General features: G+C 42.5%; 1 protein-coding gene across 1 annotated transcript in view; it reads left to right on the top strand.

Annotated features, from left to right (window-relative positions):
* The window catches only part of LOC126260173 (dipeptidyl peptidase 1-like), an 85,865-nt gene that overhangs the window by 29,654 nt on the left and 30,955 nt on the right, over positions 1-25,256 (top strand). Inside the window, exons 5-7 of the mRNA XM_049957439.1 lie at positions 11,052-11,194; positions 14,666-14,791; positions 22,406-22,592. Coding sequence (XP_049813396.1) covers positions 11,052-11,194; positions 14,666-14,791; positions 22,406-22,592 — 456 coding nt within the window. The remainder of the gene's footprint in view (positions 1-11,051; positions 11,195-14,665; positions 14,792-22,405; positions 22,593-25,256) is intronic.

Here is a 25,256-nt window from a genome sequence, read left to right as displayed (position 1 = left end):
TAACGTCATTCGTCATGAGTCAGCTGTACCAAGGTTATCACTTTATAAATGATAGACACAAATGGGTAAAAAAATAAAATGCAAGTACTAGAACAGGTATAATAAGTAACAAGTTTAGTAAGTATCATGAAAAGCTTCTCCTGGAAAAAATACAAAATGGATTATAGAGCTGAAAGAAGAAACGCAGACTATGCTGAAAAGTAGTGAACTTCGAATTAACAGGTAGTGAAATGTGTATAAAAATGTGTTCCATAGCTGTCCTTTCCAAAACCTTCAGTCATCCTACTATGCAATATAACACCTGCTGTCAAGCAAACTGCAACAAATACTTAAATAACTACATAGCATAAATTCATAACTTCAACATTATCCTCATCTGTAAAGAAAAACTTCATTATCCATATTATCATAACTTCATTGTCATCATCACCTGTAAAGAAAAAACTTCATTATTCATAGTAGCATATTCTTCATCATTACTCTTCATCAGCATTCTTTATCATCTGCAAAAATCACTTCATTATTCATTACACAACTATTCCTTATCTCTAGCATATTTCATCACTTAAAACTAAGATGTGTAGTTCCGTCTGACAGCTTGCATCAATCGCCTTGTATTCTGAAAGAAAAATTAGTTAAGACTGCTATTCTACGATGAGTATAGTATATTCTTGTTAATGCTTGTTAATTCTGATCCATTTACTCTTCTTCATAAAGTTATTGCATCTTCTTTCGTTTATTCCGTAGGTGAAATTCCCATTTCTGTTTAATTTATTTCCTTTACGCATCATTTCTTTCTGAAATTGATGAACAAAGATTAATGTCTTGTATTTAAATCATATACTCATTAGATAATGGCTGGTTAATGGTGACACAATTAAGCATACAGCATAACATGACAGAAAAACGTAATATGTCAAAAGCATAGACAGTGTTCAAAGGCAAAAAGTGTACAGAGAATATCATAATGCAGCAGCAAAAAAAAGAAAAATGTAAAACAGTCACGATGTTGAGATATCATAGGGCAAAATGTCAAAGTCAACTGGTGTGTGTTATACCTTTACTCGTTCACAGTGCATACAAACAAAACTTGAAAACAATTATACACAAAAAAAATGAAAAATGTCCACAGTCTGATGTGTAACGACAAGAAAAGCGACCTGTTAACCTTACCTTGCCGGGCACTTGCCAAGAAAAAATACGATAATCATCATCAGTAATTAGTCATATAATTATAATTGCATAAGTGGTCATAAAAAAGTGTAAGTTCATCTGGAAAATATGCACGGTCTGATGTGTAACGACAAGAAGAGCGACCTGCTAACCTTACCTTGCCGGGCACTTGCCAAGAAAAAATACGATAATCATCAATAATTGTTCACATAAATATCTGGAAAATGTATTACAGTGTTATAAATCATAAAGTATGTTCATTCAATAAACGGTTTAACATTGGAAATATTGTGATTGCCTTTCGATTTTCTGGTTCTCAAAGTTTCGACGTGTACAACATTGGGGTGAGGAATACTGCGAATCCGATATGGACCTGCGTACAGAAGTTCAAATTTACTGCACTTACCTTTTAATTTGCTGGATAAATAGTGTGTACGTACTAATATCTTCTGTCCAACGTGAAAGTCTCGGCGTCTACAAACCTGTTTTTGCTGTCTTCTCCGGCGCTCTGCGGCACGTTTGATGTTGTTCAGCGCAATGTCAATTATTTCGTGGTGTCGTAATCGACGAGATGTAGGAAATGTTACTAATTCTTTAATTTTGTTTAGTGGTTCAACATTTTTCAGTATTACAGACGGAGATAGCATAGTTGATTCATTTGGAATGGAATTAATTACATCTTGGAATGAGTGTATGTGTGTGTCCCAATTAACATGTCTTTTGTGGCAGTATATTCTACACAGTTTACCAATTTCTTTCATTAATCGTTCACAAGGGTTCGAAGAAGCGTGGTACTTGGATATATAAATCGGAGAAATGTTTCTAGCTCGTAACATGCGTGTCCATATAGCAGAACGAAATTGTGATCCATTGTCAGAAATTACTTTCATCACATGCCCTACATGAAATAGAAAATGTTTTACAAATGCTTTCGAAACAGTTTTGGCAGTAGCTTTACGTAACGGAGTGAAAGTAACAAATTTTGAAGTGAGTTCAACAGCGACAAAGATGTAGCAAAAACCTCTATTAGTTCTCGGAATTGGACCAAAAATGTCTACTGCAGCCATATGTCTTAATTTAACAGGTATAATGGGATATAATGGAGGAATGTGTGAAGTGGTGTCTGATTTAGCTATCTGGCAAATTTTACATGACGCTAAAACTCGGCGTATACGTTTTTCCATATTTGTAAAATAACAGTTCGGTCTCAGTATAAGAAAACATTTTCTCGCTCCGTAATGTGCATAACTTAAATGAGTGTACCAGATTAATTTGTTAACAAGTTCGTCAGGAATGCATCATAACCAATTGTTGCTGTCTGGATGAGAGCGGCGAAACAGAATGTCATTGCGTACAGTGTAGTGGTTCCTAATTGTAACATTATTCTTATCGTGCCAAAGGTGTTTAATTTCTTTCCACACATTGTCTTTACTTTGCTCTTTTGCTATGTCCTGTAATGACGACGAAATAAAATTTTCAAATGCTACTTGCTGAATGTACATAACGCTGAAATTTGCTTTGCAGAAGTTGGTTGCTACGTCTTTCTGATTGTTGCTGAGAGAACGGGATAATGCGTCTGCTATAACATTTTGTGTGCCGGGAATGTGAACAATCGTAAAATTAAATTCCTGCAAATAAAGTTTCCATCTACTTAACCTGTCGTGAGTGAATTTAGCCGAAAGTAAGAATTGAATAGCTCTGTGATCTGTGTAAACGGTCGTGTGTCTGCCATAAAGAAAGTGCCGAAATCTCGTAAAAGCCCATACAACACATAATGTTTCTAGTTCAGTAACGGAATAATTTCGTTCAGCAGGTGACAAAATGCGGCTTGCAAATGCGATGTTTTTAATTACTGTTGAGCCATCTTCTTCAATTTCCTGGAAAATATGTACGCCTAAAGCTGTGTTAGAACTGTCGGTGGCAATAGAAAAATTTCGAGTAAGATCTGGGTGCGATAAAAGTGGAGCATTCAACAAAGCATGTTTCAGGTTCACGAATTCAGAATGTGCTTGCTTATCCCAAGACCAAATAGTATTTTTACCTGTTAATTGGCATAATCTAGGCGTGTCTAAAGCAGAGTGATGAATAAATTTGCGAAAAAAGTTAATTAAGCCCAAAAAACTGCGTAATTGTTTCTTCGTTGTAGGAACAGTAATGTCACGTAAAGCTTGAAGTTTTTCTGGATCAGGCGCGATGCCTTCTGCTGAAATTACGTGTCCAAGAAATTTTATAGAAGTTTTGCCAAAATGCGATTTACTGAGATTAATTGTAAGTCCTTGTGCATGAAAGGTTTGCAACAGTTGTTCTAAAATCAGATTGTGTTCAGTCCAGTTAGCTTCTGCGATAAGAATGTCATCTATGTACGTCGTGATTCTGTCTTTAAGTTCTGTCGGAAGTATTGTGTTCAAACCGCGAATAAAAGCTGCAGAAGAAATAGTTAAGCCGAATGGTAATTTGCAAAATTGATAACAGTCACCAAAACAGAGAAAAGCTCTATATTTTCTGCAATTTGGATGAAGTTGAATTTGCCAAAATCCCGATTTCAGATCTAATGTGGAATAAATAGCAGTACCGTGAAATTTCTGTAGTAGTTCTTCTAATGTCTGTGGTCGATCTGTTTCATTAATAATAATGTCATTAATGTGACGTGAATCAAGTACAAGGCGAAGTGAGCCATCTTTTTTCTTAACAATATGTAGCGGGTTTATGTACGGACTAACTGCTGGTTCAATAATTCCTTGATCGAGCATATCCTGCAATTCTTTTTTAACTTGTTCTCTATGAATATACGGAATAGGATAATGCTTTGCTTTAAATGTGTCGTGCTGTTTGACTTGAAATTCATACATAAAACCGGACATAGTACCAGGAATGTTGTCGAAAACTGGAGCTTGCTGTAAAAGAATTTTATGTAATTGCGTTCGTTCGTCGTCTGTATTTGCACTGCTTTGTTTAGCCTTATCGGAAATCATCTGCATTACGTCGTAGTCAGCTTCGTCTGGAGTATTATAGTTATGTACGTACGTGTCTGTGAACAATGCGCGCTTACAGTCTATGTTACGTGCTGCGGAAATGACCTCTGTGCGGTTAATTGTTTGTTCTTCTGCTGATAGTGAATGCTGAAATTCTAAAGCCAATTGCACATTTTCGTCCTTCAACATTAAATAGGAATTTTGAAAATCAACCACTGCGTCGTGTTGTACCAGAAAGTTCATGCCTAAAATAACGTCTGTTGTCAACAAGGGAACAATCCAAAAATTTGAATGAAAAGTATGACCTCCAATACAAAATGACAAATGTGTCTGTAATTTAACGTCTACACCTTTACTTGATACTGCTCCTTTCACTTTGGTTTTGCCTAAAGGTAATGTGGGATAGGTATTCTCTTTGTTGCACTCATTAAAAGTTTCCTCATTTATTACTGACATAGGTGATCCGGAATCGATTACTGCTGAAAATTTCGATGAACCAATTTTAATTTCGATGACAGGATGTGAAATGGTTTTCTGAACAACTGGTCTTTCCTGTAAAAGAGTGTCTCGAATGTCGTCGAAAGTAATAACATTTTCGTGAACAACATTTTGCGTATCAGAAGTAGTGCTTGTGTTATTGGAAGATGCGTCCTGTACAGTATCTAGTCAGATTCTATCTGACGTGTTATTATTATCAGGAGGATGTTGTGGCATTTGTACAATTTGAACAGTTCTATTACTTCTTCCAGACGCATTACGCTCTGGATGATACCTACTGTCGGGTTCATTCATGAGAATAGGTTCTTGTGGACAATTTTGCTGTTGGTATGACCGACTGTTATTAAACGTACGCTGATAATTGTGCTCATCATTTTTACGTCTGTCGTGATACTCATTCCTATACGGTGCATTGCGATAGGAATTGAAATACTGTCTTCTCTGTACGTAGTTATTTCCTTGCTGCCGTGCGTTACTATTTGTTGTATCAGGGACTACACGTGCACGCGGCGAAACATTAAAGCCTGGTTGACCTTGTGCATTCCATTGTTGGTTAGGTATGCTAACCGGTTGACTTTCATGTTGTTGTGGCGGAAAACGTCTATTGTTACCAAAATGTGGTTCCTGTTGCTCATAATTTTGACTATATTGATAATGAGAATTTTGCCTGTTATTAAAGTTTTGGTGGTTGTCATTCCTAAAGCGTCTGTTACTTTTCCTATTGAAATTACATGTCTGATCATAATTACTGTAAGCCTGCTGACCCTGGTTGTTATATGAAAAATTTTTGTTTACAAAGGAATAATCAGATTGCTGCACTTCTAAAAGCTGCAATAGATCCCTGAATGCCGAAATGTTTTCCTTTTGTTGACCTGTTAGAAGTGACACTCTTAATGATCGTGGCAATTTAGAGATACATAATTGAATAAGTGCAGATTCACTGTAGGGTTCACTTAGGTACTGGTTCTGTTGCACCATTTGCTCAAAAAATTGCGTCACACTCGGAAAATTTGAGTTCTCATAATTCGGTAAACTAATTAACTGATCTTTAATTCCACGCTGTGTCGTCTTTGACCAATACGCAGATAGAAACGCATTCTGAAACTCTTCCACTGAATAACATTGCCTCGCGATCGGCCTCATACGAGTTACCGGTTCGCCTTCCAAAAAGCTGCAAATAAATTCAAGTTTATGCGTTACAGGCCAAGTCGGTGGAAAAGCAAAGCTAAATTGTTGTATCCAATCTAGCGGGTGAATCTGTGTTCTGTCGTTTTTAAACACTTTAAACTTTCTCACTGACAGAAAATGTTTGTAATCGAAATTATCGTCTCTATGTGATGGAACAGGTTCAGGATTGTAAGAGAATCTATTGAACTGTGGTTGTTCGGAATCTAAGTCCCGTACTCTCTGTAGATTACCCAAATTACACGCGCTGCGTGAGTCTGGCAAATGTTCGAAAAGTGGCGTCTGCTGTGATGTGTTATTAACTGAAATGTTTTTCATCTGTGTTACCTCCTGCTGTAAACTTGACAATTTTCTACGCAAGGTGTTATTAGACGAATCGATCTCATTAATTGTCTGCTGTAAATTTTGAAATTCAGGTGTTTGATTAAATGAAACCGGTGAAGTATCGTCTGATTTATTATCATTAGTACTTTCGATCACATCAATACGACTGGCCAATTCATCACATTTTTCAGTCAGTATTTTTACCTGATCATCGGTTTTAGTGTCAGTGGCATTAATCTGGTTTTGCAATTTACGTGTAGTTTCGTTCAGTTTTCTAACGTCAGCTTTGACGACATCGGAATCCTGTGTTAGTTCTAATTGTTCGAGTCTATCGGTCACTGTTTGAAAATCGGTTGTGTATGTGTCTGTTTTTGATTTAAGATCAGAAATTTCGTCACGTAATTCTGTGTTTGACTGTTCAATAGTATTAATTTTGTCCGAAACTGTGGCAATATTATTGTCTACGTATGTTTTTGCCTTCGCAAACATTTTACGTTTGTCTTCCTGTCTCTGAACAGTGATTGTTTCCATTACTTGACGTTTTACTTTATTTTGATCATCAATAAATTTGCGGAAACGCGTATCACTGTTTTGTATATGGAGACTAAGACGTTCGTTAATTTGTGTGTTCTGTTGGTCGAATTTCGCGTCAATCTTTTCATCCATTGTGCGCGAAAGTTCTGCTGTCACTGCTTTAAATTCGTCGCGTAATTGTGTAGCTTTTTCAGAGCATTGTTTAGCGACTGTACTGATTTCCGCTCTAAGTGTTTCTGTTGCAGCTGTTTGCAATTCCCTTAATTCCTGAGCAACAGACTTAATTTCTTCGCTACTTTTTTTTGAACAAGCCTCGATTTCCTCGCGTAACTGTTCCTTAGTGTCATGACACTGCGCGGCAACGGCTCTAATTTGTTCACTAAGCTGTCTGGAATTTTCGTCTAATTTTTCATTAAGATTGTCTTGTTTTTCACTCTGTTGTCTGACCTGTTCACTAAGTTTGTCTTGTTTTTCACTCTGTTGTCTGACCTGTTCACTAAGTTTGTCTTGTTTTTCATTAAACTGTTTGTTCTGTTCACTAAGTTGTCTGAAATTTTGTTGCAAAAATGCCATAATTGGATCCGATAAAAAATTAGCATTTCTGCTCTCTGTGTTAATCAATGCTGGATCTGGAATTGTCTCATTTTGTGTAACCATTTGGTTATTCTGAGATTCACAAAAAGGTTTGTCAGTCGGATGTGTACTGTCAGACATTATTTCGGAATTAAATAAATCCGGCGTACTTTATGTACACTGCCCATTTTCATTAGACAAATTTGTCTGTTCGTTACTTGAATTTTCCAAACCGGGTGTGTTAACCTGGGCAGCGCTCATTACAACAGAGCGTCCCTCGTCATCGATTGTCGTCAAATTAACAGAGGAGACAATTGAGTTCTCTTGTTCATCATTAGGGTAAAAGTCGTCATTCGCGATTGGAACGCACTGACTGTTAGTGAACACAGCATTGTCATCATTACACTGCGTGTCACTAGTACTATTGGTCACGTTGTTTAACTCGGTAATTTCGTTCATAATGCCTCGCGATACACTATTCACTGTCTTTCGCGGCATTTTCACAATAGACACAAATATTCACAAAAGAAATAAGCACAATACAAAAGCAACACACAAATACAACAGAGCAACGAATCGCCGATGATCTGAGGAAAGAAAGTCACAAATTAGTAAAAGCGTTGCGCCAAATTATAATTATATTTAAGCAAATAAGAGCAGATATCTGACTGTTTTTCAAAAGATTCTCACGAAATACGATCCTGGACTGGGTGTCGCCAAGTGTAACCTCCCCACAGAAATTTTGAAAAGACAATACTTAATGGAAATGGAGCCAAGTGTAACCTTCCCGCAAAAATATTAATGACAATGACAATTAAACAAAAATTAGCAATCTGACGCAAGTATAAGTTCGCATAAAATAATGAAACATGATCCCATGACAATGGAACTACAGTGACAATCAAAACTCAGCTTAACCGAAATGTCGGTCTTTGGCCCTGTGCAAAAATCAGAATTAATTTCTTACCTTAATATAACTGCATGTCAAAATTCTGCTCTTATTCTGCGGCACAGCTTGCAGCAGATGTATCCCAATAACTAAATTTTTTGAAGTTAATTGAATTTTTTTGTTTAAAGGAAATGGAAGGAAATCGAATGATTCTTTGTTAAAAAATTGCTTTTAAATCAAAATTATTATTGGGGCGATTCTTTAAAGTTCATTACATTTAATTTACATTACTAGCTGAGCGCGATGCTGCTTAATAATATACCTTGTCCTGAATCTCGACCATTGCGGTGCCGACGCCCGCCGACTGCTCTGCGCTACCACTACTGACAGACTCCCGCTCGCTACCTCACTCGGCTACTACTTCCAACAGACTACTGTACTGCACTGCGCTTCGAGCGCAACTGCTCTGGTCAGAGATTCTACAATGCCTCATCATCGCTGCCAACGAGTACATACGCCTTTCAGCCCAAACGCTTTTATGGCTAAACTGAAGGGTTTCCTCATGACTCACTCCTTTTATTCTGTCGAGGAGCTCCTGGAAGAGCTGAAAAATTAAGCAAAATCCAGTGTTACATTGTTAATTTTCTTTATTTAAACTTACGAATTGTCGCCTGAATAAGTTTCTTGTATTTCATTTTATCTCCTTTTACTATCATGTTATAATTTCATGTATTGACTCGTTACTTTCTTTCTTCTCCTTAATTTGGTCCGACGAAACAATAAATAATTAAAAATAAAATAAACAGGCACTGTACCCCTTCTTCCTCAAAAGATGTGAAGCTATCCAACGTGACGCAGAGTTCCACAACAACCAATTTGGTTTCTTTCCACTATATTCTCGTGATCGTACCAGATATCTTTTTCCTTCAAATGGTTGCGCCGTGAGATACAACCCGAAAACTGATACAAAGGAGGATATGCCTCCATTCTTATTTGATCCAATTTCGAATCTGCTGTCGCTACTATGTCCTGTGTCTGCACTGCCGAATGATTGTGATTTTGTCTTCTGGTATTGTAATTATATTCATCATTACTCATTTTGAACTGCTCCTTGTTATTTATAACAAACTTCATAAGGAAATAAATGTATTTTGAAGTATCAGTTTAAGTTGGCTAATCCCTGAAACAGATATCAATAAGATGATCGTGGCTGAGCACCACAGAATTTTCTTACAGTACGTTTTTGGGAAACGAAAACTTTCTTTCTGAATGATGAGTTTCCCAAGAACATAACTGCCTAGAACATCATTGAATGGAAATAAGCAAAACATATTTGTTAAATGATTTGTGTCTCCCCAATATTTGTAGTGATTCGATGTGCAAATGTTACTGAACACAGTGGTTTTTATGACCCTCGTCAATATTGGTGTCTAAAATTTTCAAGATTCCACCCTAGCAACTATTTACTCGCCATGTGTTACAGATATCACTGATGAAGTACCTTTAAACGTACAGAACTGTATATGTTCTGTCGTTTTGAAACTGATAGCGACACCATTTGCAGAAAACCATTTCTGCTGTTGCTGCATGTATTTTTGGAGTGACTACAGTACTTGATTCACCTGCAAAAGGAACTAATTCTGCTTGTTGTATGTTAGGAGGAAAGTCGTTTATGCATGTAAGAAACAAAAGCGGACCTAAGACTGAAGCTTGAGGAACCTCGTAAGTAATTTCTCCCCTTGTCAGAAAAATCTACCCAGCTTAAATTGGGTGAATATAAGAAACAACTTTCTGCATTTTGTTTAAATGTGACAGCATTCATTGGTTGCCTATACCATAAAATACGTGAAGAATTGAGTCGCAGTGTCATCGGATTTCTTCGTGCATTTACACTGTATTTTTGGCGTGCTGTGAAGACGTTAATCTGGGTCAGATTCGTGATGACCAACATAGAACTTTTAATGTGTCACTTAATCGTCTCTGAAAATTTGAGCCGGCCGAAGTGGTCGTGCGGTTAAAGGCGCTGCAGTCTGGAACCGCAAGACCGCTATGGTCGCAGGTTCGAATCCTGCCTCGGGCATGGATGTTTGTGATGTCCTTAGGTTAGTTAGGTTTAACTAGTTCTAAGTTCTAGGGGACTAATGACCTCAGCAGTTGAGTCCCATAGTGCTCAGAGCCATTTGAACCATTTGAAAATTTGACATTGACTCTTCGAGAATCCCAGGATTGTTTTCTGTGAAACAGATTCAAGTGGCCTCTTTGTGTTATTACTTAACCAAAAGACTACACTGTTCACTGCGAAAATACAGACACGATAGATATGTTATGCGTTTAATGGACTACTATTCGTTATGGCTCTGATAATCCATCGAGGACGGTGGTATACCAGCCGAACATGAAGTACCTGAATAATGAAAACCGAACAAATATAGATTACAGCTGGTCGTATTTACTTCATTGGTTGTACGATTGTGCATTTTCGGTCTTAGACCATAATCAAGTATTTTACAAAAAAAAAGAATGTCGATAACACATTATATCACAGAAGTGTCTACACATGCGTACACGATACAAAATTATACAGGTTCAGGATTCTTTTGTAAAATACTTGATAATGGTCCTAGAGAGAAATTGTACAATCGTACAACCAATAAAAGAGAAATGATAGCCGGAACGAAATCATTTAGACAATTCACAGCAGCTGCGGTCCCGGTCTCAATGTATATCAATGATAATTTACGTTTTCTCTTTAAATTTTCAATGTCCGAGCTTTTATGTTTGAGGTTTCTGCAATGAGACCTCGTGGGTCTTTCCCCCACAATGCAGCAACTATCTCCAATTCAACTGGTTATCAAGATGAAACAGTACATTTGAAAGTGTTCTGTATTAACACTCTCTTACAGCTGGCGGAGACATTCACCGCCGATGTACAGGAGGCGATGGTCACCGAAATAAATCAGAAGCAAAAACTGTGGAGAGCAAAGGCGTATAAGCAGTTCGAAGGGAAAACATACGACGAACTTTTGAGTATGGCTGGCGGAAAGAGGTAAGACGATCGTCTTGTTTAATATCATCACTCCTTCCTGATGGCCGGATTCGTTAAACAGTTCTCAAGTATGAAAGTTAGACGTTGGAACACACATCTTACACTCCTGGAAATTGAAATAAGAACACCGTGAATTCATTGTCCCAGGAAGGGGAAACTTTATTGACACATTCCTGGGGTCAGATACATCACATGATCACACTGACAGAACCACAGGCACATAGACACAGGCAACAGAGCATGCACAATGTCGGCACTAGTACAGTGTATATCCACCTTTCGCAGCAATGCAGGCTGCTATTCTCCCATGGAGACGATCGTAGAGATGCTGGATGTAGTCCTGTGGAACGGCTTGCCATGCCATTTCCACCTGGCGCCTCAGTTGGACCAGCGTTCGTGCTGGACGTGCAGACCGCGTGAGACGACGCTTCATCCAGTCCCAAACATGCTCAATGGGGGACAGATCCGGAGATCTTGCTGGCCAGGGTAGTTGACTTACACCTTCTAGAGCACGTTGGGTGGCACGGGATACATGCGGACGTGCATTGTCCTGTTGGAACAGCAAGTTCCCTTGCCGGTCTAGGAATGGTAGAACGATGGGTTCGATGACGGTTTGGATGTACCGTGCACTATTCAGTGTCCCCTCGACGATCACCAGTGGTGTACGGCCAGTGTAGGAGATCGCTCCCCACACCATGATGCCGGGTGTTGGCCCTGTGTGCCTCGGTCGTATGCAGTCCTGATTGTGGCGCTCACCTGCACGGCGCCAAACACGTATACGACCATCATTGGCACCAAGGCAGAAGCGACTCTCATCGCTGAAGACGACACGTCTCCATTCGTCCCTCCATTCACGCCTGTCGCGACACCACTGGAGGCGGGCTGCACGATGTTGGGGCGTGAGCGGAAGACGGCCTAACGGTGTGCGGGACCGTAGCCCAGCTTCATGAAGACGGTTGCGAATGGTCCTCGCCGATACCCCAGGAGCAACAGTGTCCCTAATTTGCTGGGAAGTGGCGGTGCGGTCCCCTACGGCACTGCGTAGGATCCTACGGTCTTGGCGTGCGTCGCTGCGGTCCGGTCCCAGGTCGACGGGCACGTGCACCTTCCGCCGACCACTGGCGACAACATCGATGTACTGTGGAGACCTCACGCCCCACGTGTTGAGCAATTCGGCGGTACGTCCACCCGGCCTCCCGCATGCCCACTATACGCCCTCGCTCAAAGTCCGTCAACTGCACATACGGTTCACGTCCACGCTGTCGCGGCATGTTACCGGTGTTAAAGACTGCGATGGAGCTCCGTATGCCACGGCAAACTGGCTGACACTGACGGCGGCGGTGCACAAATGCTGCGCAGCTAGCGCCATTCGACGGCCAACACCGCGGTTCCTGGTCTGTCCGCTGTGCCGTGCGTGTGATCATTGCTTGTACAGCCCTCTCGCAGTGTCCGGAGCAAGTATGGTGGGTCTGACACACCGGTGTCAATGTGTTCTTTTTTCCATTTCCAGGAGTGTAGTTGTTGCCGTTACCGCAATAAGAGCATCGGACATCAAGCTAATACCGTGTAACACCACTACTAGCCATGATATGGTGTTGAAGAGACTTCAAAAGTTTCTTCAGATATGCCACATTCAACCTATCGTTGATTAGATTCCTCAGAGGTAGTAAACTGTGATGATATTGATTCCTGCTTTTCGCTCGCTGTTACATATACCACCTGACATTTTCTGTACGATTACTACTGGATGTTTTAGCGGACTAGGATCGATTTGTTGCCTGGATGTTCGCCAAATTAGGACAGTACGCGTGTAATCTGTGAATGCGGAGCTGTTTTCATCTTGGAAAACGGAACTCTCCACAGTACAGTCACCATGAAGATGTGGAAAGAAGAACAATACTCGGTCACAAAAATGTTGAAGTAAACACACTGGTTCTTAACGTGAGTGGGTGGGCTGAAATCGACACGAAAACCATCTGCAATACATCACAGAACCATCTACCGCCTAAACCACATCTTCCCCGCACTATGGTTTGAGCTGCACCATTTAATAAGAGGTAGTATTTGAAAGTATAGGGTACTAAGTAGACACGCTTTATTTTCATTTTTGTGGTTAGAAAATGATAGTCACGCATTACTCTAAATTCTGTTGTCCTCATTAAACGAAGATTAGATATCACGACTGGACATACTTCTCGGCAGGGAGTTATTCGCGATACTTATTTTTATGTAAAAATAAAAACTTTTTAAGTTGGTCAGTCGCTGTTTTTATGTTTCAAACTGATCGGTTTCGGACAGTGCCTATCCATCTTCAGATCACTTGTTACAGGGTAGCCGTTCTTAAGGAACTATCAATTTCAGTGACAGTGGAACTAAGACTGGTTACTCTCCAACATTGAGAGGTAATCTGAAGAAGGATGACACTGTCCAAAACTCTTCAGTTTTAACCTAAAAATTCAGCGAACGACAGACTGAAAATAAGTCTATTTAAAGTTTAGACACATCTTTCCTTTTGCGATTTCGTTATTCCACTGAAGTATAAATTAATCTGAGGGTACGCAGACGTTATGAACTTTAGTATGCGGCATCTACGTAGCCTGCAAGCAGGAACAACAAATCTTCCGAGTGGTTGTATCTGTGGGAAAAATGCCTGCTAAAGAAAATTCTTATGAAGGCGCGGTGGATGTTTCATACACATACACATGCAAACATTTTTAACGCTTTTCCTTTTCTGTACTGTTGAGAACATTTTCTTTTTCCTCTCACACGCCCCTTATACTGTTCTAAGCACATTTCAGTATCTATTCTGCCAGCGAAATTCTTACAATCATCTAGAAACAGCATTTTCCCCACCTATACTGTCCAACAGACATTATACTTCGAAACCTACACTTCCTATTCATAACCATCGATTTTAACTTAATCTATGCCCCATATTCTCACACCTCTCTATCCAGACCTCCATGTCGCACTTATTTGTAGATACCTTTTGTCCTCTCATCTTCCGCAACATTGATAGTCTACCTGCAACAGCTTCGCCACCTTAATCGTCAGTATTTATGTTAGCTACATAAACAGCATCAGCACAGGATGGGACCATTCTGTTAATTGTAGGTGAAAGAGGAAATTTTCACGACTCCGCCAAATTACGGTTTCACTCAATAACATCCATATATGAAATAAGTTTGAGAAAATATATTTAATAATGGCCGATGAGCGGAAAAATGACACTTGGTTTACGATATAGAGGAAACAAACAGATTGGTTGGTATCAACACCACCTGTCCTTTGTCCTTTCCCATATCGTCATGTGCAACCAAAGTAAGTGAACTGGAGTGTGGTTTTGTGCAACACAGCTATAATTACAACAAACGTAACTTCAATGTCAGTTGCTTTACATTTTCCCATATTACCGCTGTATTTTTCTTTGTATTTCCACAGTTTAATGAATGATGGCTTTCTTGCTTGCAGATCGGTAGTGACGGAGAGGCCACAAGCCGCTCCAGTGACGATGGAACTGAAGCAGCGAGCCTCCTACCTGCCCAAGCAGTGGGACTGGAGGAACGTCGACGGCGTCAACTACGTGTCTCCCGTGAGGTAACTTAAGTTGCAACTAGCAGCACTCTACACTATCGCACGCATGGTACCTAAATCCCATAATAAATGCCACTGTCACCATCTTCTCTAGAATCGTTTAGTTACAGTAGCCCGAAGTTCAAGATGTGTCAAGGAAGTACCGCACTCGCGTGAGCACCAGCTCCGCGCTTCAGTCCTCACGGGCCACTCGGTGTCGACCGGCAGCCGTGTCATCCTCTGACATTGGCTCACTCGGATGTGACGTGAAGGGTGTGCGGTCAGCGTACTGCTCTCCTTGCAGTTTTCCCGTTGTCGGCTTGCTAGACCTACTTCTCACTCAGGCAGCTGTTCAGTTGACATCACGAGGATGAGTGCGTCCAGTTATCCCACTAACGAAACACTTCTAACAGTACCGGGAAATGAATCCAGACAAATGGTAGTCAGATCTCTCAGCCCCGGAGGCGGCCAGTGATCCAGTTACATCAGTAAACATATTTCCATTCACAATGTTGTTACAAACGTTTAAATTCTTCATAGAAGTCCCCATGGTATCTATGTATGTATTTTTTTTTCAGCAGCTCTGCCATGCATATATCCAGGAAGATGTTGACAGGGACCGCGATTAGACTGTTTATCTGTCACGTCGTTTTAGATAGTTTCGGTGCTCCCGAAACGGTCTTCTGCCACGCAGGTCTTGATTCTCGAGATGAAGAAGGTCTACCGGAACCACAGTTTGACTGCAGATGGTTTCGAATGGCATTCCCAAGTTATGATTGTCTAACGGCTCCCAGACGCGAAAGGAGATGAAGCTGACTCTGTTTTTCGTCTCTAAAGCATGTGCACATAGTTTATAAGAGTTGAATAACTGTTCTTCGGTCATGAATTCCTTGTGAACCACACCCTTTTCGTTGTAAATGACAATTAATATGTTTTTCATTCGACTTCATCATTCTTTTCTTGTTCCGTCGAAGGGACGTCGAGATATGGCATTCGCTCCTTTGACGCTTCTTCTCAGAGTGCGGCAATGCGGAGAAACAGAGGGCGGATCCTGGAAGGTATTAGTTACATATTCCACAGATTATTTTAATGACCTTTCATCGAAATCTTGTGGAAAGTGTCAGTTTTGAGGTAATAATACATGATTACTTTCAGTGGATGTGTACATATTGGCCTTTAGCAAGTTCCTAAATAGCACACTGGCTTGTATATAACATTGTAACTACATTTGAAAGTACTTCTTTTTTATAGACTACAAGTTTTTAAATAAAAATCCGTCTGTTGAGTAGAAGGAATTGCGCTGAAGAAATGAGTTTAGGTTGTACGAGTATTAAAAACTTCCTACATTACCTGTCCCATATTTCGTGTTCTTGGAGGAATGATCAAAATTTTTGTTGATGCATACTGAACTCCTTTCTCAGCCACTGACAACTTTAAAATTAGTAATCCTGTTTAACTTTTGTTCTAGTGTTGTAGGTATGCACATCATTATTTTTCTCAAATTGCGATGGATCATTTATGATGAATTTCATTGGGAAGATGCATTTTAAATGTCAGAGCAGTACCTACAAGATGATGATTTATAGTGTTTTAGGGCGCACAACAGCGAGGTTATCAGCGCCCGTTCCCAAAAGTTCAATTCAGAGCCGAATTGTGAGAGAATGGGTATTGTTCAAATTGCAAGATTGGACACAGCACATCAAAACAGGGAGATAAAACTAAAAATAAAATAGCAGTACAAACAGGTAAAAATAATTAACGGTGGCTGAGTGACCACTTACAAATAATGGGTGACCAAACCACTGGACAGCACATTAAGACTTCAATCCCAATATTTTGGGAAGAAGGCCAGACATCACACAAAAACGTAAAACTCTAGCGACACTCGCCTCATTATTAGTTAAAAGAGAGGGTAGGTCTGGTGGGAAACTGAAATCTTCCCTCAAACCCGCATATGAAACACACTCAGTTAAAATATGTCGTATCGACAGCTGTGTCCCACATGTCTGACATGTTGGTGGCTCCTCACGACGTAACAGAAAACCATGTGTCAAAGGGACAATGTCCTATTCTAAGCCGTGTAAGGGCTACTTCCTCAGCGCGTCGTTGTCGGAAGGAGGTGAGCCACGGTCGGACAGAATCCTTCACCGCTCGCAACTTATTATCCCTCACGTCCAGCCACTGAGCCTCCCACCAACGCATGACCTTCCGAGTCACGAAAGACGTAATGGCCTGCAGGAGGACGGAACAGCGAGCAGGAGGTGGGATGGAGCAAGCCTCCTTGGCAGCCGCATCTGCAAGCTCATTTCCAGGAATCCCTATGTGCCCTGGAACCCAGCAGAAAAGTACATCCTTACCCTGCTGTTGCAAGAGCAGGAGTGCGTCCTGCACCTCTAGCACCATCCGATCTGCTGGGTACATCTGTTCAAGAGCGCGTAGAGCACTTTGGGAATCGGAGCAGATGATGAATTTCGTGCCACGATGTCGGCGCATATGCTCTAATGCTTGCAGAATGGCAAACAGTTCTGCATAGTAAACTGAGAACTGCTCTGGAAGCCCTAACCGATGGACAGTATCGGGAAACACAGCAGAGCAGCCCATAAAATCCCCCTGTTTAGACCCATCCGTGTAAACAGTAATAAAATCGGAATGACGTTCTAAAATCTCAGTAAGTTTAATTTTAAAAAAGTGGTCCGGGGTACAATACTGACTGATGACCTCAGATGTTAAGAGCCATTTGAGAGCTTAGAGCCATTTGAACCTTTTGGAATTAATAGTTTTTTATGAGTATGAAATTAATTTACAAGCGACGCGAGTAATTTGTCTTGACAAAATGGCGTTATCTGCTTCAGACAGGCGTATCGTGTAGCACTGATGGCGATGGCTGTCAGTGGCCGCGACGTAAAGCAGAAGTATTTATAAGAAGAACGGAATTTATTGCCACATTTAGTAGCGAGAGCTCAAATCTTTGGGCTGGCCAAAACTGTGTAATATAGATTAACAATTGCAGTAAGTCATGGGAAAAGGGTGTATTAAATTTAGACAAAACAGTGCGTGGGAACACGTACACACATACATTTTAAGGAATATACAGAAAAAGAACTGTCTTTAAAAAGGTAGTCACCAACAGAGTTATCCATCAATGACCTAACGGGAACTGAGACAAGGACAGGAACGATGAGGTGGACTCATCTCATGTGAAAAAACAGCTCACATTTTGGCACGGCTTTCGACGGCCTTGTAGCGACCTTGTGACCTAGGTAGAGACTGAGCGACCAATCAACTGCTACTCGGACAAGGAGACGTTTCGGAGTTCCAAATCCTCCGCTGAACAGGCCTCCCACCAACTGGCTCTGGCCAGCAGCTCAGGTGGGGAGGGAGGAGGGGGAGGGTCCCAACCTCAGTTGGTCACCTTAACACTCCTGTAAATGATCAAACAATGTGTCGAACTTCACTAGTCAGTGAAGTTGGCAGTATGCGGCTTTGGAGAATTCTACACTTCAATGACTCCTATCCATATACTATATATTCCACCTGCTTAGCTGAGTAGTAACGTGCTTGCCTTCCATGCAGTGGGCCCGGGTTCGGTTCACGGCCGGGCTGGAGATTTTCTCCGCTCATGGACTGAGTGTTGTGTTATCCTAAATATCATTTCATCCTTATCACCGGCACCCAAGTCGCCCAATGTGGCGTCGACTGAAATAAGACTTGCACGCGGCGGCCGAACTTTCCCGGATGCAGCCTCCTGGCCAACAATGCCACACGATCATTTCATTTCATATACTACACTCCTGGAAATGGAAAAAAGAACACATTGACACCGGTGTGTCAGACCCACCATACTTGCTTCGGACACTGCGAGAGGGCTGCACAAGCAATGATCACACGCACGGCACAGCGGACACACCAGGAACCGCGGTGTTGGCCGTCGAATGGCGCTAGCTGCGCAGCATTTGTGCACCGCCGCCGTCAGTGTCAGCCAGTTTGCCGTGGCATACGGAGCTCCATCGCAGTCTTTAACACTGGTAGCATGCCGCGACAGCGTGGACGTGAACCGTATGTGCAGTTGACGGACTTTGAGCGAGGGCGTATAGTGGGCATGCGGGAGGCCGGGTGGACGTACCGCCGAATTGCTCAACACGTGGGGCGTGAGGTCTCCACAGTACATCGATGTTGTCGCCAGTGGTCGGCGGAAGGTGCACGTGCCCGTCGACCTGGGACCGGACCGCAGCGACGCACGGATGCACGCCAAGACCGTAGGATCCTACGCAGTGCCGTAGGGGACCGCACCGCCACTTCCCAGCAAATTAGGGACACTGTTGCTCCTGGGGTATCGGCGAGGACCATTCGCAACCGTCTCCATGAAGCTGGGCTACAGTCCCGCACACCATTAGGCCGTCTTCCGCTCACGCCCCAACATCGTGCAGCCCGCCTCCAGTGGTGTCGCGACAGGCGTGAATGGAGGGACGAATGGAGACGTGTCGTCTTCAGCGATGAGAGTCGCTTCTGCCTTGGTGCCAATGATGGTCGTATGCGTGTTTGGCGCCGTGCAGGTGAGCGCCACAATCAGGACTGCATACGACCGAGGCACACAGGGCCAACACCCGGCATCATGGTGTGGGGAGCGATCTCCTACACTGGCCGTACACCACTGGTGATCGTCGAGGGGACACTGAATAGTGCACGGTACATCCAAACCGTCATCGAACCCATCGTTCTACCATTCCTAGACCGGCAAGGGAACTTGCTGTTCCAACAGGACAATGCACGTCCGCATGTATCCCGTGCCACCCAACGTGCTCTAGAAGGTGTAAGTCAACTACCCTGGCCAGCAAGATCTCCGGATCTGTCCCCCATTGAGCATGTTTGGGACTGGATGAAGCGTCGTCTCACGCGGTCTGCACGTCCAGCACGAACGCTGGTCCAACTGAGGCGCCAGGTGGAAATGGCATGGCAAGCCGTTCCACAGGACTACATCCAGCATCTCTACGATCGTCTCCATGGGAGAATAGCAGCCTGCATTGCTGCGAAAGGTGGATATACACTGTACTAGTGCCGACATTGTGCATGCTCTGTTGCCTGTGTCTATGTGCCTGTGGTTCTGTCAGTGTGATCATGTGATGTATCTGACCCCAGGAATGTGTCAATAAAGTTTCCCCTTCCTGGGACAATGAATTCACGGTGTTCTTATTTCAATTTCCAGGAGTGTATATAAACTATTGGTATGAGTATTTGATGTATGTGGCTGAATTAAGTGTTTTTGTCAAACATAGCGCCTGTTCGACGTGTTTTGATTGACAGCCGACTTGACAAGCTGGCGGACGATGTTTTTGTTGATATTTCGCAGTGCATGTTTAGCGAGAAAGAGTTTTTCTCATTATATCTTATGTTGCCACAGTTGTAGAAACTGGCACTGGCAGTTACCGAAATGGTAGCAGTGTTTTGTCTTCCTCAGCCATACATTAAACAGGAATACGTTGCGAAGAAAATCAATATTCTACGTACAACATACAATTGGAAGTTCAAAAAAATAAAAATCGAAGCTCTCTGGTTCCTCCACAGACGATGTATATTTTCCCATGTTATGGTATTTTAAGGAACTTAGACTGGCGTGGGCACATTTATCTCTCCGTTTCAATCATTCTCTGGACCAGAGTCTTGTCTCCTTTTCCTTTTTTGTTCACAGTGCCAAAGTCAATGCAACAGCCATTCCCACCAGTGTCAAAATACTTTATGACGGTTGTTTCAAAAGTGTTGCTAAATTTGGCAAATTACATTGGTACCTCTTGTGTGACTAAGCCGTGGGCAGCAAACAGCGAATTTGACAAACAAATTTAGTCGTTTAAAGCAGCCGTAACACAAACCGGGGGTAAGCGCCCCACACAGTGCAAAAAGGAGCGGACGTCCTGTGCTGCAGGTACCTTACTGTGTCCTAGGTGCCAAACTGTCCGCAGACTCAGTATTCACACACCGAGAGGCCTCGTACACGATCAAACAATCTGCCAAATTTTACTATGTTTGTCACATATTTGACGCTGTACTACACTGCTTTGCTTGTTTGCTATGCTGTGTGTTTGACGCGTCTGAGAGAAATTTTGACTATGGGTAAATTTGATAAAATGGCAGACGTTGTTCGTGTTCACGTTTCGCCATGTATGTTAAACGAAAATGAGTTTTACTACAATTCATCTCAATATATTTTGACTTTCCACAAGAATGGAAACTAATCGAGGATAAATACAAAGCAGTGCTGGCAAGTACCAAATTGGTACGTTGTGTCTTTCCCAGCCATATGTTACGCAGGGAGAACTTGAGAGGATAACAATATTCTAAGCGTAACTTGCCAGCGGGAGAGCAATTAAAAAAAATCGAAGCTCTCCGGTTCTTCCACGATGATGTACGAGGTATATGTTCCCATGGCAGGTATCTTAATGAACTTTGATTAGAGGATCAAGTGGGATAGAATAATTATTCACATGTTTGTATCTTCTTTTTCAATGTAAAGACGAAGTAACTCGGTTACTAAAAGTGTGATTGTCCATTTGCAGTTTATGTAATCACTAGGTTCTGAGTGTAACATTTCTTTCAACAGATTTCCGTGGGTGTATTTCTCTTTCAACCATTTCCTTTACTAGCCACTTTTTCTTCTCTACACACAGTGCTAAAATCAACGCAAGAAATGATTTGTCTTCATTGGTAGCCATTCCAACTAATATCAAAGTACTTCACGACACGAACAGCGTCTGCTTCAAAAGTTAGGTTTTATTGACAAACTCTGTTGGCATGTAAATGGACTTGTTTGACGAACCTCAGATAGCAAAGAGCGAATCTGTCAGACAAATTTGACCGCGTATGAGGCGTTACCAACCTGAGCCACATCTGCTGGCAGCAAGTTGGAGCCAAGGGATCCGCACCACAAAATTTTATAATAGAAAATGGGATGTTTAGGCTAGGCTGCCAGATGACACGTGGGTATTATGTATTGGTATCACGTTATCCACATGCGTTTACGTGCTTCTGCGCTTGCGTGGGACTTCTGAATCTCCAACATGTGTGAAACTAGTCAACAGAATCGGCACAATAACACCATTAACATTAATTCGGTTTCACAACTTATAACTGTGAAGTTGGCACATGACTCAGTGGTACTTGTTAACTTACCGTCTTGCATGGTTCATTGGTTGCTTCGTGTTAATACTGCACTGTAACTGGCTAGAGATATGGGGAAGGGGAGGGGGCATAGCTTCCCACTGATAAGGATGATGATGCCACTGATGACGTCACTGATAAGGATGATACATTAATGGTAAGAACGATGACATCAATTATAAGGACGATGATATCACTGGATCCTCAAGATTCAGATGCAAAATTCACGAAAAGTGGTCCAGAACACACATAGCATTCCCACTATCACGCAATAACCTTTCATTCCTCTAAATGACAATATAATAATATTTTTAATATCTTTTTGTTCTTGCCTTGTAAAGAGGCAAGTACAGACCGTCATTTCAAGTGGTGGCAGCAAAGAGCTGGCGCTTGACACGTGTAGCTTTTCATGTGTACTAGTGGTTTCAATCTGTTAACGTATTAAAGCTAAATAACGCACTTTGTACGGATGGTGTACTGTGTGTCCAGGGATCAGGCGAACTGCGGGAGCTGCTTCGCGTTCGCGTCAGCCGCCATGTTGGAATCTCGGCTGCGCATCAAGACCAACAACACGCTGCAGCCGGTGCTGTCGGTGCAGGACCTGATGGGCTGCAGCGTGCTCGACCAGGGCTGCTCCGGGGGCTTCGCCTACCTCGCTGGAGGCCGCTACGGAAAGGTAACGTGCCACCTGGCACCGCCACTCAGCCCTGGATTCTTGCCTTTGAACAAGTAGTGGCCTCATGTGTGAAACACACATTTCATTTCGTCAACTGATTATTTCCGCATAGCCGTTACAGACCTTCAGGAACTGTGGGGAAAGAGCAAATCTACGAATTTCTTACCAGGAACCCTGGTGGTGTAACCAAGAACTCAGAAAAGTACAATTTGAACATTAGTCTGCTGACGATGATAAAAATTACAAGTAAATACATTACTGTAATAAACGAACACAGACCTGTGCGGCCATTAATAACTTCAGTAAAACTTTTCTTGATTGTAACAGTATTTATTTATTTATTTATTGCGTAAATTCAGTTCCCCAGCGGATAAAACCACTCTTCAGCCACAGGTTTTATGCGTTTAATAAATACTGCAAAGATGGAAAAGCCCGTGGCCAAAGCCAGCGACCGCTCTATTGGCCTTACTGCAAGTAGAGTGCAGCCTTTCTTTGTCGCGGCAAAAGCGAGGTGAGGATGGCGGGCCCTGGCCGGCTGTTACCGCCACGAAATATTTGATGTCAGGCTAAATGGACCTGGGTCCATCCTAGAGGGTGTGAAACGAAGAGAAATCCCCACCCGCACGCAGGATTAAACCAAGCTTTACCATCTACGGCGAAGCATAAAAACCTTCTTAATAACGAACCAACAATACAATAAGAGTGAAACAGAATCTACTGTGCATCGCGTTATAGATTTTGTAAGTACGACTCAAACGAGAGAAAATACTTTCAGCACGACAAGCAAAATTGAGAAAAAGCCTTTGGCCTAGCACACAGCATTGGGCATCAACAATAACAATTACAATACGACCCTCGAATACAGACAGGAAATACAATAAATATATCTCCTGGAATGAACCGTGTGCGGCCTGCTAGAAATTTTAGTCGATTTTGGGCCTAGTGCTGTATAGAGAGATTTGCATTCCATGTTAGTTTGCTGCCTAGGGTTAGACTAAATACATTACTGTGTTACTGAGAAGGATGGGTTGGTTGTAGATGACAGAAATGATGAGCAGTACAGCGACGTGTAGTGGCTTGTAAATTTGGAAATTTGTGGTAAGGACTATGGGACCAAACTGCTAAGGTCATCGAAAAATGGTTCAAATGGCTCTGAGCACTATGGGACTCAACATCTGTGGTCATAAGTCCCCTAGAACTTAGAACTACTTAAACCTAACTAACCTAAGGACATGACACACATCCATGCCCGAGGCAGGATTCGAACCTGCGACCGTAGCTGAGGTCATCGCTCCCTAGACTTACGCACTACTTAATCTAACCTAAACTAACTTACGCTAAGGACAACACACACCCATGCCCGAGGGAGGAATCGAACCTCCGAGGGTGGGAGCCGCGCGAACCGTTACAAGACGCCTCAGGCCACACGAATATCTGCACGGCTGTGGCTTGGCTGTCCTGCGGATTTACTTGACGTTTCCACATGTCGCACCACACGACCGTAAGATTCAAGAGGCTGTAGAGAGAAACGTGGAAGAGAAGGAATGTGTGGTGTATAGCAAGATACCCGACATGATGGGAACCTATATCCATCATAGCGATTCAAGTCGGCAGACTGCTTCGGAATAATTTCAACCACCTGCCCGTATATTCCTCTTCATGGTAAGTGGCTGACTTGCTAGTAGACGACCAAGTGAATACAGAACCCAGAGAAGAGCATTTGGAGGAGCGGTCGAGACGCTGGTCTATGAAACAACATGACGATGTGATCATATACCCAGAAGCGTTTAACTGAAGATTTCTATAATAATTTTCTTCATCTGCTACATCCATACCATTGGCTCAAACTGGTGTCCATCACGTTATCTGAGGACTGACATTGGCACTGTGTCAAGGGAAGCATTAACTCAACTGCTCACCACTTCAAAATTAACAAATGGTGCTCCACAGCGATACACTTCTCAACAGTTGTTGACAAATCGAGATTCAAAGATTGACGAGCCTTTTGAATACGCTACGAGAACGCCAGCTGTCGTACAGCGCTGTAAGCGCTGGGATATATCATTCGTTTTCTCAGTGCTACTGAAAGCCTGCTGCAAATGAGACCTGCGGAATACTGCACACTTTTCTGTAGAACCTTTAAGGAAGTCTTCTCCAAGAGCATATCTCTCTCCACGTCATGTTCGGAACGAATGATAGATGAGTCAGTGTTGTGTACCATGATTTGTAATTCGCGACACGTGTAGCCTCCTGCCCCATACAGCCGCGCACGTTAGCGCCAATATCGTGACTGCGCTGAGACAGAGGCACAGTCAGTGGCGCCACTACAAGCCGTGGTGGAACAGCGTGAGACGAGGACGCAGCAGTCACCTGCTCCGCTTGGAACGCGGTACACGTTCCGGCACACAGCACCGTGTGCGCGGTCGGATCGCCAGTGGCGTGGCGTCAACAGTCAGCCAGGCGTGTGAAGAGTTCGAAGTGGCAATCGAGGCTGGCAGCTCAGGCTGCGCTCGGAGGTGGGTACTTGCGTGGGAGTCTTAGGCTGGTCAGAAAGGGAGCCACAGGAACAGTTGTGGACGGCGTGGTCGTCAGTTGCTGGATCGCCAGGAACAAGATCCTCTTCGAGCTGTACGCTGCACAGCTGTCGGCGGGACACCACCAAAG

The sequence above is a fragment of the Schistocerca nitens genome, chromosome 1 (genome assembly GCF_023898315.1).
Source record: "Schistocerca nitens isolate TAMUIC-IGC-003100 chromosome 1, iqSchNite1.1, whole genome shotgun sequence".
Lineage (NCBI taxonomy): Eukaryota > Metazoa > Arthropoda > Insecta > Orthoptera > Acrididae > Schistocerca > Schistocerca nitens.
This window is presented reverse-complemented; position numbering and strand designations above follow the sequence as displayed.